The sequence below is a fragment of the Squalius cephalus genome (assembly GCF_949319135.1).
Source record: "Squalius cephalus genome assembly, chromosome: 11".
NCBI classification, from domain to species: domain Eukaryota; kingdom Metazoa; phylum Chordata; class Actinopteri; order Cypriniformes; family Leuciscidae; genus Squalius; species Squalius cephalus.
In genome coordinates, this window is record NC_137132.1 from 33,751,220 (window position 1) to 33,771,117 (window position 19,898).

General features: G+C 34.5%; 1 protein-coding gene across 1 annotated transcript; it reads right to left on the reverse strand.

The window, feature by feature from the left end:
- Positions 1-1,590: 1,590 nt before the first annotated feature.
- On the reverse strand, positions 1,591-10,514 carry mrps22 (mitochondrial ribosomal protein S22). Its single transcript, XM_079887078.1, has 8 exons — positions 10,353-10,514; positions 9,337-9,494; positions 9,021-9,185; positions 7,453-7,596; positions 7,297-7,380; positions 6,589-6,734; positions 4,959-5,067; positions 1,591-1,817 (listed from the first exon to the last, which is right to left on the reverse strand). The coding sequence occupies exons 1-8, from the start codon at positions 10,480-10,482 to the stop codon at positions 1,728-1,730; spliced, it is 1,026 nt and encodes a 341-aa protein (XP_079743204.1). The 5' UTR covers positions 10,483-10,514; the 3' UTR covers positions 1,591-1,727.
- Between the last annotated feature and the right edge of the window lie 9,384 nt (positions 10,515-19,898).

The following is a 19,898-nucleotide window of genomic DNA, read 5'->3' on the forward strand; positions in this document are numbered from 1 at the left end:
TGATTACTGTAATCCTCCTTTAATGTCCAGTTTATCTTATTTTTCCCTTAGTAAGTTCTTTAACATTTTATTTCTCTCTATTATATTACCTACATTTTAATATTACATGTTCAACTGTTTGTATTACCCCACAAAAGGCACATTTACCTGTAATACCTATTTTGAATAGTGATGCATTTAGTCCTGTGTGTCCAAATTGTAATCTTGTTAAAACCACCTCATCTTTCATACATTTTCCAAAATTATATATTTCTTTGACTGATTAGTTAATTTTATAATAAAACTTGTCCTGGCTGTATCAGCTGTCCCACTTCTTCTGCAACTCTTTTTGAGTATTTGATTTAAATAATTGATTTAATTTCTCCTCTTCCTAATGAAACTTCATTTTGATGTTATATATATATATACTGAATGTATATATATAAATAATTTAAATGTCTTCTCTAATGGATTGATGTGATAGTTAACACACTGTGAACTAACATGAACAAACAATGAACGACAGTCCATTGTTTTAGTAACTAACATTAAAGATTAACGATTAATAAATACTGTAACAAATGTATTGCTTATAGTTCATGTTAGTTATGATGTTAACGTTAACTAATGTTAACGAATGAGACCTTATTGTAAAGTGTTACCTATTCATACTGTTTGTGATAAATGTACATTTTGTAACATCATTCCAAGATATTGAACATTTATTTTTTATTTCCTTTATTCTATTTTTTTACTTTAAAATAGACATGACAAAGAATTTAAACAAAACTTTTAATTTAGACATTTTACTTGGTTTTTAAAACCCATATCTTTCTGAAAAACAAAATTACATGATTAATCTTTTAATTATTTTGTCAAAATGTTATATTCATAAGACAAAAATAACTCTCAAAGAAACTTTCATATTGTTATACTGGTCTCACAACACACTTTGAAATCCTTTCAAACTTGAGATCACAAAACAAAAAGCTTATACAAACAATAAAAAAAGCTTTTCATGTTCACATTATATAGCACTTTTTATCCAAGTACTTTTTTGTATTATTATTATTATTTTAACATATGTTCATTTCATGTTAGTTGATGTTGTTATTCTGTTTCATAAACTCTGAACTGAACTACAACGCCTTATACTTTTTGAATTATTAATGTCCATGTTTGAACTAAAAAATCTTCTGAGATAAACCGGTGCCGCTATAGTGTTCATTTAATGGAGTCCTCTCTCTCTCTCTCAGCATCTTAGTCCAAATGTCTAAAATAAATTCAATAAAATTCAACTAATTGACAAATAGATTCACTGAATTAACGTTAAAATTGTTCAGATGGACTAAACTCAAAAATGTTGATGTTCAGAAAGCACAGGATTACCAGAGTCAATATTTCCCTGATACTATGTTACATTCTTTATTATGCAAACATTATAATCGAACTTTGTCTCACACTGTATAAATGAGATTAATAGCTACCGTCCTTTACATTTTAGGAAGGGCACAAAATCATTCCTGCCAACAGTAAACGTGATCGTCTTCGGTCTGCTTTTACAAGCTCTGCCCTAACTACTGCGCTGATATTTACATAAAGACACTGAGACCTTGTACACAAAGATTTCTTTATTATGTACAGAATGAGTGCGTTTCAAAACTTGACATGAACATTTGAAACAATACGACAGATACTTCCGTTCATGATAAATGTTAGCTTTCCAGAATTCGAGCACTTTGCTGTATTTAAACAGAGCTCAGTGCTTTAGTCTGTTGGTAGTTTTGCAGGGCCAGCTCGATGAACCCAGCTCTGTTCGACTCGTGCTGGGCATAGATCTGAGAATGAGAGGGAAAGAAAGACAGAAAATGCATTAGGACCCGTTTGTGTGAGGATGCCCAGACAGACTGTTTCTCTTAACGTTGTTCTTTTTTGATGTTAAGATGGCAGCCTGAGCTTTTTTGTCTGATAAAACTGATATGTCTGATGTGAGTATAAACTATGAGTATAATTGTGTATAATTTGAACTCTTTCACCGCCACATTTCTAACAACACTTCCCTGCCATTGATGAAAATCCATGTTTTCACTGTTATACGGCAGGGGTTATTACGCATCTACTGAAAGAGGCACAGGCAAAGTAGAAGCAGAAACAAGTGATGGAAGCATTGCTTACGCATATGTAAAATAACACGATCATCAACATTAAACCTAATGTTATTGAATGAAATGTCGACCCAGGACGAGCTATAGGACTGTTGATGGACTCGATCTACTCATCTGTGTTTGATCATCCTTCTGAACCCCATCCAGACGAATCTTTGACAAAAATGTGATTTTCTCAGCTTTTTGTTCAAAATGTAGCTTCTTTTTTTTTTTTAGGAAGCTTACGGTTACACTTTATTTTAAGGTGTCATTGTTCAGTGTATTAATATATTTAAGTACTGAGTAATATTAAGCAACTACATGTACTTACTATAGGGTTAGGGTAGGATTAGGATTTGGTTTAGGGATAGTTGAATGTAATTATGCATAATTTACAGTTATTACTATGGTAAGTACATGTAACATATGTAACAAGGACACTGTAAAATAAAGTGTTACCAAACTTACCCACATTAAATTATTGATTAAAAAAAGAATCATGAAGCTAGAATAAAACAGTTTTTATTCTTGTTTAAAAGTAGAGGATATGTTCTTTCTTTTGATATATTGCATGTTCAGATCTTCATGCAACACAATATTCTGAGGGCCATGACATTTTTGTGAAAATGATCAAAATGCTGGAGCTGGCTGGTAACTTTTTTTTAAAACTCTGGCAGAGAAAGAGTTAATGATGTTTCTAAAAGTGCTATTTATTGTTTTTGCGAGAATAATTTAGCTTATTTTAATTAGCAAAACAAACACTGAAATACTGACTTCCTGTCACAGGGGTCACAGGGTCAATGTGACATAAACAGGGTTGAGCGTGCAGTAATCCTGAACCGTGACTAAACACGGGCCCCTCATCAAGTCTGCCATGCTTTCCTATTTCCTTTCACAGAATCTAATATACACACACATTAAAACCTGTCACTCGACCATCTCTACCAAATTACTGGTGGCATTTTTCGCCTTGGTTTACTGCGTTCTCTCTGGATGACGTCCAGGCGTGGGTTAAAGGTCTAACCACAGGCTGATGTGAAGTGATGTACCCTGGGCCTGACCCCGTCTTCCCTGTTTCCAGAGCTCATATCAGTCATGTTCTCATGTGAGAGAGATGATTTAGCACTTGAGTAAATGTTTATAGTGTATTTGTGGATAGATTTACACCCTATTTAACACTGTAGTATTATAGTATAAGGTTCTTATTAAGATTCTTGTCTTGCGTCCCTTATGAAGGTTTTGGGCATTTAAATTAAACATTTATTATAATAATAATTTATTATTTTACTATACAGTCCCCATCAAAGATTTGGAAATATATATATATATATATATATATATATATATATATATATATATATATATATATATATATATATATATATATATATATATATATATTATGTTTTTGAAAGAAATCTCTTATGCTCAGAAAGGCTGCATTTATTTTAGTACAGTAATATTGTGAAATATTATTACAATTTAGAAGAACTGTTTTCTATTTTAATACATTTTAAAATGTAATTTATTCCTGTAAAGCTGAATTTTCATCATCATTACTCCAGTCTTCAGTGTCACATGATCCTTCAGAAATCATTCTAATATGCTGATTTGATGCTCAAGAAACATTCCTCATTATTATTAATGTTGAAAATGTATTATTAATGTCTTGAAGGCATTTATACTCTGTCTAGTCTTGGTTTCAGACTCAGGATTTTATTTCAAGACCAGTCAAGACCCCAGCGTCTGGATATCAGTAAATTGCCAGTGCATTGTCTGATTTATTTGTTCACATTATTACTGTGACTTGATGTAAAACCCAAATGCAATCAATAACTTATTTCTAATTTGATTTCTTTTGTTACTGTTGTGCTGGGTCAGAAATAAATGGGGAACGGTGTCAAAAATGTAACAAAAATTAATACAAATGCCCAAAACTTTCAAGATTTGATTGCAAAAAAAGTAGCTACTTGTATGGGATCTTGTTTTTTATATTATAACATATATAATTAAACAATATCACAAGAGGAAAAGAGAGCAGTTTTCATGGATATGAGCACGAATGCAAACGTGATGTTGATTTTAGTTAATATTAAGTGTTGATAAAACTAATATTCAGTTAATATTAAGCGACTTACATTTTAGACACAATTTTGAACAAGGTTTTTTCTCTATTTCGGCAACAAAAATTGTTTCAAACGAATCCTATTGCTGTGCGTTTCCGAGCAACACACTGTGGTGTTTCGTTACTGAATGAATCAGCAGCTTTGAACGAATCGGTTGAATAAATGATTCTGTGACTCATTCATTAAATGATCCGCTGCAACCTACTGGTGGTTTTAGTTATTTTCTTTCTTTTTTTTAATTATTTTATATTCAAAAATGTTATTTTATATAAAAAAAATATATTATTTTTAAAAAATTAATCTCAACATTATGCATTTTTTAAGCTAATTTAGATCTTTTGTGTCTTATATATTTAAGAATATTATTATTATCAATAAATACAATTAGAATGTGGATGTTTCAGATGAATTTGAGGAGTGTTAGTCTGGTCTTGACTCGGTCTCGCTCTCGTCTCGATCTCAACACACGCGCTGGTCTTGGTCTTGAATTGGTCTAGTTTAGTTGGTCTTGACAATAAAAGACTGTAATGTTGTGACTCAACACATTGCTGTTTGGCTTGGTTCATGGCTTATAACACTTTATAGGCTTTTTTTTAATTCCTATGGGAAAAACACTTCTGGAACTAATGCACTCTATAGGAAACCTTGATTTCACAGCATTATATGCAGTAATGTTTGAACTGTATTGTGGCATTGATGAGTTGTTCACCTTCAGAAGGTCGAGGTGCGTGGCCTGTTGTCTTCGAGCGTCCTGCGCAGACTCACTCTGAGGATGAACCAGATGAAGCAGACGCACCAACCTCACCGCATCCGGCATTCTGCAACCATGACAACACATGTGCATCACACAGAGACAACCGCCAACAGACACGACACGACACATGCTTTTACTGAAATTAAAGGTGCTGAAAGCGACGACAACCAAGCAAGAACTTCCGTCAGACCCAGACTGAGCCTATTTTACTTATAGGCGGCAGAAATCTGTGTGATATTGAAGGACAAATACCAGTCATCACAGAAATTCACATTCGGACGGGATGAGAGGTAGTGTGACAAATACACAGACATGGCAGATTCGGACAGGATTAAAATCACACAGTACACCTGTGAAACATGAACGTCCTTCATGAAAACTAGTCCTGTCCGAATAGGACTATAGCCATGTAAGAATTGAGAAATTAGGAAATGCCAGACAGTCTGGTTGAAGAGCAGACCCTGAGAGGACAAAGGACCTCTCCGGAAATTAACATTTGAAAACATCATAAAAACTATAAAAAAAAATTCACATTATTATCAGACTTGTGTGATACGTTCAGCCTTGTCTGTGTTAAGTTATATCCAATCTGTCAGTTCATGTTAGAGCTGCACGATTCGGGATAAATTTTGAATCTTTGTTTTTTTCGAATCCTGATTCTCCCACGATTCTGAACAGACAACTGAAGAAAATAACATGTAATTTACTAGAGGATCTGACTATGTTAATTGCTGCAATCTTTTTAAAATGTTTAATTAATCTGAATAAATTATTTAAAAAGGGTTAGGGTTTGAATGAATGACTCACTGACTCACATAACTTCACTCGTTTATTTACTGGACAAATCAGTGTTTTTTGAATGAACGATTCAATGACAAATACGTTTTTTACATCACTTGTCGCCACCTACTGGTGTAACGATATAATCCGTACTATCGCTGAAGAGTCAAGTTTCTTTCAAAAGCTGTTTTGCTCTATTTAGATCACTACCAGAGATATCAGTGTTTATATCCCAACTATAAACTTGTATCCCAGTACTAATAATATGAATATTTGTAACACTGAAATAATGATACTGTGTGACTGAAAAGACTCTCTTTGGGTCAGCGGCAGCAACTTAAAGCAGATCTGAATGTTTGCTGTGATCGAACCTGTTGGAGGTTTAATAGATACAGGTCAATCATTGAACATCAGCTCTAGTTCATGTCATGACAGTGTAAACCTGATTAACCCAGAAACTCTCATTATGACACATGCAAGGATCCCAGAAAGGGAAGTGATGACACTATTTACAAGGCGATTTATACATGGAGTAAACTTTTCCCTGTTGGAATTACATCCGCAATGCAGGACTCAGTTTATCCACCTAGAAAAGTGGCAACAACGCAAGAAGATTTATACATCTTGATGACAACAAACATTGCTATGGAATACTTCATGTCAATAATAGAAGGTACACCCATAGACTTTCATTGCGAGTGCATCACTCTAAGCAAGTTTTCGTTCTTTTTTAAATAAATCAAAATTATTTTCTGTGGTAACTGTCAGCATTTCCTTTTTGATCTCCACACACACACATACTCACAGGTCTCTCTGCAACATGTCCACCAGAAGGCCATCAATTCGCCGACCGTTAACCAGATGCCAGGCCAAACCACCAAAGAACCGTGTGGATCTGAGCACATCGTACTTCCCATGCTTTTCAATGTCCTCATAGGTCAGCATAAGCACCTAATCGCACAAGACCATATTACTATTAGTCAGTCCTTCCACAGATATAGAGGTTATGCGTGTGCGATCCGGCGGGAAAGTGAACCCTCTATTCCCACAACAGTTCACAGAAAATAAAAGATGTAACCAGAGCGCTCGGTTACACTCTATTTGCTCAAATAAGTACTGAGTAATATTAATTAACTACATGTACTTACTATAGAGTTACGGTTAGGGTGTGGTTTAGGATTAGTTACTTGTAAATTATGAATAATTTACTGTTATTGTTATAGTAGGTACATGGTAGTACATGTACATGTCACCTTAAAATGAAGTTTCAAGTTTGTTTTATTTATTTAGCTCATTTAAAATCAGCAAACACAGCTGTCCAAAGTGCTGGACAACACAAAAAATGAAGAGAAACAGGGCAAACCACACATTCATGACACCGATGTTACCGAGCACTCTTCGAGAAACAGAATAAGATGTTTTCATGCACTGGTACAGCATCGCCCACCTTTGCTTTCTTTAGAAATGTGTCTGTCAGCAACAAAACAAAACAAAAAAAAAAAAAAAAACTCACATTTTTAAATTCTGCAGAGTCTGGCTCAAATTGGGCAACGCACTGGTTTAGCACATCCTCGTGTTTATCCTGTTCAAAGGCCACCTGCACACAGAGAGAAACACTCAATACATGTGCAAATCAGCAAGACCTCTTCAGCTTTTGCACTTCTCATACCCTGAGGTTTTCTTCTTTAAAGATGGCTGGTGGCGTGACTTTGCGCCCCTCTTTGGGGAAATAGACTTGTATTATCCTGTCTCTTTCGTTCCATGAAGCTTTTCTCAGGGTTCCACTGGGCTCTCTCACGACTATGAATCTTTCCTTTGGGATATTGGTGAGAGAAACAGAAACAGGCCAACAACATGAAGGATAAATAACACTGTACCAGATCTCTCTGAAATCACATTAAAAGATCAGAAAATGACCAGGAAATTACAGTAAATAAAGTATTGCATTACTGGGTTATTATCCTTGAACAGGAACGTTGAATAATTGCATTTAAAACCAATGTAAAATGATATATGTGTGTGTACTGTGTATAATTATTTTGGATATATAAATACACACATGCATGCATCTATTTAAGAAATATTTGCATGTATATACTGTATATGGGTCAATGACGTGACGGGTCATTTTTTTTGTCCAAAGGCCTTAATAATAATAAAAAAACAAATATATAACATCCAAAGTATGTAAGGTAGTACAACTTGATCTCTTTTACTGAATCCAAAAGGTTTTAATTATATTTTACTACATATAAAGGTATTTTAAAGATTTTGAAGTGTCAAAAGGTCATTCGGTAAAACCGATATAGTAAATATTTAAATGGAATAATATTGTTTTTAATAACTAAAGGAACTACAATAATACAAATATAAAGCAGATAAGGCTCTTTGTTTTACATTTCCCCTTTTCTCCTTTCCCTGTTCAATGTTTTACTTGAATATGTTGGAGTGTTTAGAGTAGTCCAATAAATGATTACATTTATGAGATCAGTGATATTTTTTTTTTTATATTTCTTCTGTGGTACACACTATATACTATCTCACCATCAATGTCAAATCAGTTTTTAACTTTCAAATCAGTGGTTAAACCGAATGACTTTTTTGGTGACATTTTTTCCATCTTGTAAAAAATTACAAAAAAAAAGTGTTAATTGATTGTACAAACCACAAAATCTTATTGTTAACACCTAGGTAAACTAAAAAAAAATCTTTTTTTTTTTACACTTTTAAAAACCTTATTTCGTCAATGACCCATATATATTCATATATAATTTATATTATACATAAATATAAATATTGTATATATAAATAACACATTTTTCTTAAATATATACATGCATTTATATACAGGTGAAACTTGACAAATTTAAATATCGTGCAAAAGTTAATTTATTTCAGTAATTCAACTTAAAAGGTGAAATTAATGTATTATATAGACTCATTACATGCAAAGTGAGATATTGCAAGCCTTTATTTGTTATTATTATGTTATAATTTTCAAAATCTCAGAATTTTTGAAAATGTTCATAAGCTGTAAGCCATAATCATCCAAATTATAACAAATAAAGGCTTGAAATATCTCACTTTGCATGTTTCGAGTTTCACCTGTATACAAAATAATTATACACAGTACACACACATATACATTATGTAAACACACGTTTTTATTTTGGTTTCACAGCCCTACAACACAGACATGCTAAACTTGGTTATATAACAGAATGCCTTTTTTCTTACTCGATGCGGGACGTTAAAGTTGATGTCTGTGAATACATATTTAGCAGTGTCCATGCCTTCTAGCATCCGATCTTCAGAAAGCACCTCATCTATGGGCATCCTCTCAGGCAGGACCGGCGGCATCTTCAGCAAATGTTTCGACTGTTCCTCTGCTTTAACCACAGCCTACACATGAAAATGATCAAGACTGCAGCATAACTGTACAATCATATCACAAATCATATCTCATGTTATTCCAAAACGCTATACTGAATCCCTTTCCATTTCGTCATGCATCTCAAACCCTCATGAATTCCAGCCCATCATCAAATCTCACCTCCTCTAATTCTGCGTCTGTCATGAGCTTGTATTTAGGTGGCGTTAGCTTCTGTCTTAAGGGCCGAAACACTTTCTCCAGATCCAGACCCGTGATTTTGCTCAGGATGTCTTGAACCTCTGTATCTGTGAACTGAGCTTTAGGCACATCCACAGAGCCTGGACGGTGAAAAAGAAACATCGATTAACTTCAGTGATTGTGCTTACATGTAAAATACCATGGAACATCACATATACTACAGTCGTCAACATTTGAAGTGGATAAAAAAGTTGTCCTAAGACAAGAACGGGTATTGTTCAAAATTCATGTATAACTTTGATGAAAGGTTTTGATCCACTTCAATTGTTGACTAGTGTATAATATTATTGACATACTTAACCATATTCAAACAGCATATATAGCACACGTATGTCTGCAAGACAGCTGTTAAAGATCACTTCATCTGGAAAGCATCTGCTGTTTACTAACATCTGATAGACGTCTTTAAGATGTCAGTTTTACATACACTGATAGCACACCTACATCACGAAGACGTCTATTTGATGTGCGTATTTACAACTGTAAGTTGTATTTTTTAGTGTTTGACCATCTACAATACGTCTATAGGACGCTTCCTATCAGATGTCAAATAGACGTTTAGAATGTCTTTAAGACGTTTATGATTTAAAATGTAAAACTGACATCTTAAAAACATCTATCAGATGTTTGTAAACAGCACATGCTTTCCAGATGAAGTGATCTTTATTAACAGACAATCTTGCAGACGTACGTGTGCTATCTGAGTATTTACATGGCATGAATAAAAAAAATAAAAAAAAATCTAATAAGTATAACAACATCAAATCTACTGTACTTTTTCGCCAGGCTTGAGCTCTAATGACTCTAAAGCTGTTTTACATTTAGTTAACCACACGAGACATTAAAACTACAAAACGTTAATATAGCCTACAAGGTCAATTCTCCACTACTGTAACGCATGTACTCGTAAACGTCACATTTCCAGTGACTGTACTTACCGCTGCGTGATGCTGCTGAGACACAAAACATTCGCGTTGTGGTCTGTAGCCGCGAGTGCACATTTTTATCTACACATTTAACGCAAGAGTAAGACTTTACTAAACGCCTTGCAACACTGAGCGCGGCCATGCTGTAAGTGACATCATCACTGCGGTTGTGTGTTGAACTTTCACCTTTCAGAGAGCCGCTGGGAATGCTGGGAAATGTAGTCCAGGGACTTTTCCTCTCTAACCGTAAAGTATTTGAGCGTAAAATCTGCGCGATGACGTTTTCATACTAAATAAGTAAATACATACATAAATACATACATACATATATAAAAAAAATAAAAAAAAAATCATGATTAATCCATTTTTTACTACCAGTGTCTTTTTAGAAACAAATAATTTGATAAGTAATATAGGCTATTATTAGAAACTGAATGACTCTACAGAAGTATTCTTTCTGCGTAACAATAAAAATTGCATGACAAAATGAAGCATGCATTGACACAGCCAGCAACTGAGAGGACCAAACCAAGATCGCGTGTAGGTCTACCATTCATAATAATAATAATAATAATAATAATAATAATAATAATAATAATAATAATAATAATAATAATAATAATAATAATAATAGACCAATTCCCCATCATATAACGCATCGATGATGCAAAGCAAAAGAAGAGATGTAGGTTCATTAGAATAATAATAAAAAAAGCAAATATGTTTGTTTATCTAGAGTGCATTTGCATGGCCAAATAGGCCTACAAATACATCAAATATAGGGGAAAAAAATAGGGTTAACCCTTAATCGCTGTTAAAAAAGGATAACACTTAAGGTGTTTGGGGTCAAAATGACCCCAAACTTTTAAAGAGCGATTACATAAGGAAATATAAATTTTTATATGGAAAACTATATATAATTTTTTTTAATTTACTTCTCAACTATACATTTATGCTGTGTTTTTGTGGAAATTTTGAAGTTTTTTAACTATTTACTGCACAATTACATAACTAGGCCATAAATTGGCTCATGAAAAAAGATATTTTAAAGAAAAAATCACTTAAACGATGATCTTAATTAAATCTAAATAGTTTTTGGACATTGCTCTATGTGTTAGGGATAGAATACTGACATCTGCTGGTTTGTGGAAAAACTTTAGAAATTATAATTAAAGAAAGAAATTGCAATGACCACATATATCCAATAGAGGGCCATAGAGACTCATTCATTTTCACTTCATTTTTCTTGATGCTTAAAGCTTAAGCTTGTTCCATGTTGCATATGTGACATTTTTCAGATTTATGCCAGTTTAGTTGATTTTATTTGCCAATTTCTATAAAAATGTTCTCTGTTGCAGTGACATACGTGTGTGTTTGTGTGTTTGTGTGTGTGTGTATGAGATAGAAAGTTCATTCCACTTTGGGTTTATGCTCTAGGACCAGACCTTGATTTAAATGTTATTTTTTTTAGATTTATGCCGGAGTTTTTTTTTTTTTTGCCAATTTCTGTAAAAATGCTCTCTGTTGCAGTCACATACATGTGTGTGTTTGTGTGCGTGTGTGTGTGTGTGTGTGTGTGTGTGTGTGTGTGTGTATGAGATAGAAAGTTCGTTCTACTTTTTATTTATGCTCTAGGACCAGACCTTGGTTTATTTGTAAAAAAATTCAGATTTATAATGGATTTACTTTTATTTTTTTGACAAACAAAATTAAAAAAAGTATTTTTTTTTTCATTTTCCCATTCATTTTCAATGTGGGGTCATTTTGACCCCAAACACCTTAAATGGTAAAAAAAAAATTACACACCTTTAGAACAACCAAATCAAGCCCAGTTTTTTTGTGCATGTTTAGATAGATTATTTAGGAAAAGTCACAGAGTTTCATGCCCCTGCGATGAAGGTAACACTTTTAAAAAATAAAGGAAAAGTCCATTGGGGTCATTTTGACCCCAAACAGCGATTAAGGGTTTTAAAGGCAAGCCCTGCACGTATTAGTCCACGTTTAAGTACAGAAACCAGACTCCGTGAAATAATTTAGAATAAATACTTTTTTTTAATTTTTTTATAAGGCCTGCCATGAAACAAATAGCTTTAAAACTCTTGTTTTTTTAAAGAATGGCACAAGCACTTGCTGCGCATGTTTTTATAATTTATTAGACGACAAAATATGTATTGGTACAGACTACAGACGTGAACCTGCAGGTCAAATCGTGACTGGTTGAGCAGATTTCAGTCAGTAGATGGCGCCAGAGGTTTACACTCATCCGTGCACTGATGCATTATGCGCAGCGACTAAACACATCTTTATACTTTAAAAATAGATAACCTACCTACACAAACATAGTAAGTATGTTTAAATAATAAGTAAAGAAAATAGAAAAACAAAATAGACAAAAAATGTGTCACTTTTGGATGGGTGCTGCATGTGGCTCACATACTGTTCATTTGATATTATTTGTTATTCCTTCATTTATTGAGAGTTTAGGATGTCAGTCTGTCTCACCACTAACAGACTTATTACTGTAAGTGATTTATTTACAAAAATCTGATGATTTGTTGATGGAGTCATACATGTCTCCGTTTTCATTGCTGTTGTTGACCATGATTAAACCAGTGTGTGTGTGTGTGTGTGTGTGTGTGTGTGTGTTTGTGTGTTTGACTACACTTGTGAAGTCCAAAACGTCCTCATTACTAAAATATGTTTGACATCCATTACTAAGCTGGACCTCAATTATAAATCGGTCAAATCATGTTTATAATTAAATAGTGTGTAACACTTTAATTTAAGGTGGAGCATAGTTACACATTACTGCATTATAGTAATAACAGTAAATTATGCATAATTACAAGTAACTAACCCTAAACCAAATGCTAACCGTAACTCTATACATGTAGTTCATTAATCAGTACTAATTTGAGTAAGTATGTAGATCCATCACCTTAAAATAAAGTGTAATCAAATAGTGTTTTGCAGTTTCTATGAGGGTTATGCTTATAGGCAAAAGAAAATATCATTATCCTGACATAAACAATGGAAGTCTATGAGATGTCCTCATTACAGTGTTCTTACAATAGCTACACACATTTCTCAATACTCACGTCACTTTTTCAAAACTCTCAGTTCTCCTAACCAACTTTCATCTTGGCACAGCAGTTCATTTCACATTCATAATGCACTAAAAACACTTCATTCATGCCTCGAGTAAAGTCATTCTTCCAGAACACTCTTTATTTTCTGTCATGGTTTTATTATTAGGCTTTGAACTTGAGTTTAACAGTTTTGAAACTTTTTGTTTGTCCCTACTCTTTAACTGAGAAATGTGTTCATGTAATTTTAAAGATGTTGTCATTGAATGCATTTTGTGCCAAAGCTATGATAAATAATCCATGGTTTAGCTCACATAGACTGCTGTTGTGATCACTTGTGTGAAGAGCGTAGAAAAAGTGACCTAAGTATTGTGAAATGTGTCTTGAGCGATTGTAAAAAAAAAAAAAACACGGTCATATGATGAAACAAACAAAAAGTGTGTGTATGGTGTGTGTCAGTGATAGATGGCAGCAATGGATAAGAGTCAGAATAAAGGTCTTTTGCAGGTGTGAACTCAGCTGATGAAGGATATATTAATAATGCACACACACTGGTGTCCCTTTAACAGTGAGGATATCACATAGACTAGAGAGTTTTTTATACAGCGATGATTACATTTGGTAAAATGCAACCCCTACCTTTATCCCCTCACACACACCTGCTGATATCAGAAGATTTAAAGCAAAATGAGCCTTTCAAATAGTGTGTAGGCCACTTAGCTAACCCTAAAACTAACCCTAAATCATCCGCTAAAAGAAAATCTACAGCATTTTTAAATTATAATACAAATAATAAAAAACAACTGTGAATGTCCTCGAAGGGATGACATTTTGTCTGTGGAAAAATTTGTCCCAAAACTATGAGTGAATTTTCCACAAATTTCTCGAAACAAAGAAAAAAACATGGAAAAATAATGTGTGTGTGTGTGTGTGTGTGTGTGTGTGTGTGTGTGTGTGTGTGTGTGTGCGTGTGTGTGTGTGTGTGTGTGTGTGTGTGTGTGTGTGTGTGTGTGTGTGTGTGTGAACATGTTAATGGTGTAGGATAGTCACCAGAGGCAAGACTTACCCTTTCAACAAGCAACAGCTGTCTCCATATTGAACCAGACACATGCACACACACACACACACACACACACACACACACACACACACACACACACACACACACACACACACAAACATGTGTGTGTGTGTGTGTGTGTGTGTGCGTGTGTGTGTGTGTGTGTGTGTGTGTGTGTGTGTGTGTGTGTGTGTGTGTGTGTGTGTGTGTGTGTGTGTGTGTGTGTGTGTGTGTGTGCCTACATAATTTCGGAGAGAAAATTACTCAGAAGTGAGCTAAGTCTGTCAAAAACCTTCTCATTTGTAAAACAAACAAACAAAAACAGTATAAAAATAAAGTTTTATGATTAGGGTTTGGCTGTATGTAAAACAACAGAAGTCTATGCACTATCCCCATTCAGATAGCCAAGTAAACGTGTGTGTATTGTGTCTGCAGGAAGGTCAGAGCTTGACCCAGGATTGCCTGCACGGGGAACGTGTGTGATTGTGTTATTACACGTGTGTATGCACACAATATTGTACATAAAGACTAATTCAGTGTGTGCTTGTTTTGGTTTACTTAAGTAAAATGGAAAGATGATTGTTGGTGTGCTGTGAGATTGTTGGTGTGTGTGTGTGTGTGTGTGTGTGTGTGTGTGTGTGTGTGTGTGTGTGTGTGTGTGTGTGTGTGTGTGTGCGGCAGCTACAAGGCTTCAAGAACTGGAGCATTGGTATTTCTCATTTCAGCGGGAGGGAAGTGAAGGAGAGATTGGGAAAGGGCATAGTGACACTCAAGCTCTGTGTGCTTTCCAGAATTACTCGCTCTTGTTTTCTCTCATCCTTATCACAATCACTCATATTCCTCCTTTCCATTATATTTCTGCTTTCTTTTTTAAAAAGCAATCTGCCAATCTTTATTAATGCTACATAATTGTTTTCAGTGATATATATATATAAGTTTATTAGAATTTCTGTTTGTTTGTTTCACAATAATTAACTAAAATCCTAAAAAAAAATTATGCTTGATCAAGGATAGCAATATCACTAGCTCACTACTTTTTACTCTTATGTGAAAACATTTCAAGCACTAACTGTTGTCACCTCTCTATAACCTCACAAGCCTGCACATGTTTAATTAAGCATCCAAATTATCATCTCAGGAGCAATTATCATTCATTTGCATTTTTAATTCAGTTTTTATTTAAAAAAAATAAAAAAATAAAAAATATATATATATATATATATATATACATATATAAAGCAATTGGTCTCACATTTATGCCTTTGCCCAAAAACAACCTTGATTCAAGGTACACATTTTATCAGTTCATGCATTTCCTTGGAATCAATCCCACAACCTTGGCATTGCTAAAATAGTATGAATAGTAAGATTAGTTTGCCTTTCTAAACACTAAATAGTTTTGGTTGTTTTCTCAACTAACCAGCCGTTTGTTCTTGTAAAATAAACTTTATCTTAAAGTTTTTACCAGCCCAGGGCTTTAACAGTTTGGGTAAAATATTTTATTATTATTATTATTATTTTATTATTTATTAATGTTATTATTTATTAATTAGGTTACACTTTATTTTAAGGTGTCATTGTTACAGAGTAATTATTAAGTGCTGAGTAATATTAAGCAACTACATGTACTTACTATAGGGTTAGGGTAGGATTAGGATTTGGTTGAGGGTTAGTTGCATGTAATTATGCATCATTTACTGTTATTACTATGGTAGTACATGTAACATATTTAACAAGGACACTGTAAAATAAAATGTTACCAAATAAGATGTAACCACAGCTTTTTATTTCAAATTTAAACTTTGCTGCAGTCTAGATATGTTGATTTCCCTTGATGTTTGTCTTGTATTTGATGTTGTTTTAACCTTTTGGTCAGTCACTGTATGACTGTGCATTATAACTTTTACTTCTGTTTCTAAAGCTTGATAAAGTGATAACGCTGTTTACTTACATTTTACACAGACACTTTTAAATGAATAACAACATCAATAAAAAAACAACAGTTTTAAAATGACTGGCTAATGACAAAAGCTTCGGCACATGTACGCTGGGTACGCCTTTTCGAGGACCATTTCTGGTGCAGTTACATTCATTCAGACTGGGACATCTCACTATATTTTTTTATTTATTTGTAATATTAAGATCAGATCCTTAAAACAGCACAATAACATATGTAAGTTTTATATAAGTTCCACATACTGATACACATCGATGTCACATCTGCAAATGTCAGATTTGTCAATATCTTTGTTGACTCTTTTGATTTTTTTTCCTGGTACAGATCAAAAACATGATCAACATTATTTCGTGGATTGTCAAATGTTTTTGAATTCTCTGCCATTGCTTTCCTTCCACTGGCGTTATAAATATGGTGACTGTGAGAAAAAGGTCCCGTGACTGAAACTGAAGAATAGAAAGTCACTGTAATTCAGAATCAGGCACTATATCTACACACACACATACCATACTCACACATACTCACACTCGGAGACAACAGTAGGAAGACTGTAATCACCAACAATACAGGAAAGTACTTACTAATACAAACACACACACTGAGCAAATTTAGCTGATGAATGAGAGGGACTCTAAATATAGGCCTCATTTTAATGCTGCCTCATTCTCACAGACCAATCAGAAACTGCGGAAAAGATGCTCGTTGATCACTGTCGGCTCCAGAAACTCTGGAAATGAGTTTACACGCGAGAACACAGAGTAAAACAGTGGTGGACTCGCATTGTTTCTGAACACACTTTTGGCAATGATACTTCTTATCACAGAAATTGCTCTCTTTCTCTCTCTTTCTCTCTCTCTCTCTCTCTCTCTCTCTCTCTCTCTCTCTCTCTCTCTCTCTCTCTCTCTCTCTCTCTCTCTCTCTCTCTCTCTCACACACACACACACACACACACACACACACAGCAGCTGGATCTCAGCAGTGCACAGTGACCCTGAAGATAAGCGCAAACTGTACTTTTACCACACATAACAGACATACACACACACACACACGCACACACACACACACACACACACACACACACACACACACACACACACACACACACACACACACACACACACACACACACACACACACACACACACACACACACACACACACACACTGATAATAAGACAGCTGTGTGGAGGAGACCTTCATCTCTTTCTCTCCCTCCTCAGATCTCTCCTTCTCTCTAATCATGCAGGATTTTTCAAGAAGTAGTGGATTTGTTTTTTGTTTTTTTTGGCTAAACAACATGTGCATTTTGAATTTAGTGTTGCACTTTTTATACACAAAAATATTTCATTGTGACAAAACGATTACTTATTCAAAAATCCATCAATTTTCCAAACCCCTTGTCACTGGGATGCTCCAAGTATCTTGGGCCGTGAGAAGGAAAACACCCTAGATAGCATAAAAGAATACAGAAATGAGTTTTGCATTAGCAGAGTCAAAGGTAAAAAAAAAATATATATATATATTGTCTTGGTCTTGTCACACACTTTTGGTCCTGTGGACACTTTCAGTTTATTTAATGTGCCTCCTATCGATATCTGACAGTGGACAAACATATAACATATATATATGAATTCTACAATTTTTGTAATTTTCTTACAGTCATGAAAATTCTCACCACTGTGTCATTTCATCTCATACTGTATTGTGTTTAACAGCATTCCGTTGAGCAAATTACATTTTTGGAATAAAATTGCCGACTCCTTTGTCTTATTACAGTTTTTCTCAATTGCTTAAACTCTATAACCAAACCTTTTAACTAAGATTTCCAAACCATAACCCCATTTATAAAATAAAAATAAAAAGCATTTCCCTGAACTAGAGTGGTCCGGGTATTAAATCACTTTGTAAGGCTGAAATGCACGGTTCCATCATCCCGAAGTCAATGGGTTTTTTTGATTGGGGTTTTGGTTAAATGGCTGAAATAAGGTCTGTGATGAACACAACCTCAAGACACTTTCAAATTTTATTTTACGACAGAAAATACATCGGTATTACCCCACTCGTGATTTTTAAAGCTGTTACGTGTCTTGAAAAAGGCAGTTGATAACAAGTGGCTAAATGGGACTTCCAAAGCTGTCGGGAAGCCTCTCGGGTAAACTCAGTCCGCTTTTACAGCCTTATTATGCTTTATAATCTTGCTATTATAAATTATTCTAACTCAAACGTTCTGGGAAAATGTTTTTAGATAAAAACTGAAAGAGTTGTTGGAAGCACAATGATGGTGACGTTGAAGTCGTGGGACAGTGGTGTAGTTCGTCTATAACCTACCTTTTGCTTTTTACTTCTGGCGACTGTATTTAGGCTTAAAAATTCATAGAAGTTATGTTCATCTGTGAAAATTATCTTGATGGACAAAATGTGCAAGTATCATAAACTTGTGTTGATCACAGAGCTTGTTTTATGCGATTATCCAAAAGTGGAAATATCCTATTGGGGGTTTGTCGAGGGAACAAGAGTGGTTGGCCTATAAAATGACGTCATACTTGCACCACACTATTCCCCTGTTTTGACACCTGAGTCAGATTTAGACTGAACTTGTAATAAGCATGTGCATGATATAATTTTTTTCACAGATTCATGTTTTTGTTGTGTACACAGAGACCGGTTTCAAAATCTTGCTGTGAAACCTGTTTTCATAAATTTGCATTTTCAGGCACCCAAAATGCCATTGTTGTGTAAATGAACTAGCTCTAGCATTCAATATTGTTCAGTCAAGTCAAGTCACCTTTATTTATACAGTGCTTTTTACAACCAGATTGTTTCAAAGCAGCTTTACAGTGATAACAGGAAAATAATGCAACAAAGTTTCTTTCTGCTGTGCAGCAGATCTAGAAGAAAATAGTGTAATTTACACATTTTTGTTGTAAATTTTTTACAATTTATCTATAGTATATGTATTATCTTTATCTATAAAGCCGCTCTGAAGAAAACAGTGATGTCATCGTCCAGCTCTGTTCAGTTCTCATATAATGGTGTCAATGCAGGCAGATCAATAATGTGAAGTTCCTAAACGTAAATTAGGGAGGAGTGAGCCCATCTAAGCTTTCAGTCAACAGCCAGAGTATAAGCAGCCGCTTACCTCTCTCTAGCATCGGCTGTTCCAGCATCCCTCCACCTCCCCATACTCCACCTTCATCTAAGGTACCTTGCCCTTCGCAATCATAACCTACATTTAGCCACTGTGGGGAGGTGTATCAGAGCTCGAGTTGAAGCTGCTTCATCGAAGCAGTGGGCAGCAAGCCAAATAAGTTTTAAATCTTAAAGATTTTGAGGGCAAACGAACTTGTTAAATTGTTGAATATTAAATGTCCCCAACTAAACAAGCCAAAAGCCAAAGGTAACAGTGGCAAGGAACCAAAACTCCATCAGGTGACAGAATGGAGGGGAGGGGG

Coding starts and splice junctions, on each gene's coding strand:
- mrps22 (XM_079887078.1), bottom strand. CDS start 10,482: ATGGCCGCGCTCAGTGTTGCAAGGCGTTTAGTAAAGTCTTACTCTTGC. Junction 9,495..10,352: donor CTCAGCAGCATCACGCAGCG/GTAAGTACAGTC, acceptor TTCACCGTCCAG/GCTCTGTGGATGTGCCTAAA. Junction 7,597..9,020: donor ACTTTAACGTCCCGCATCGA/GTAAGAAAAAAG, acceptor AATATCCCAAAG/GAAAGATTCATAGTCGTGAG.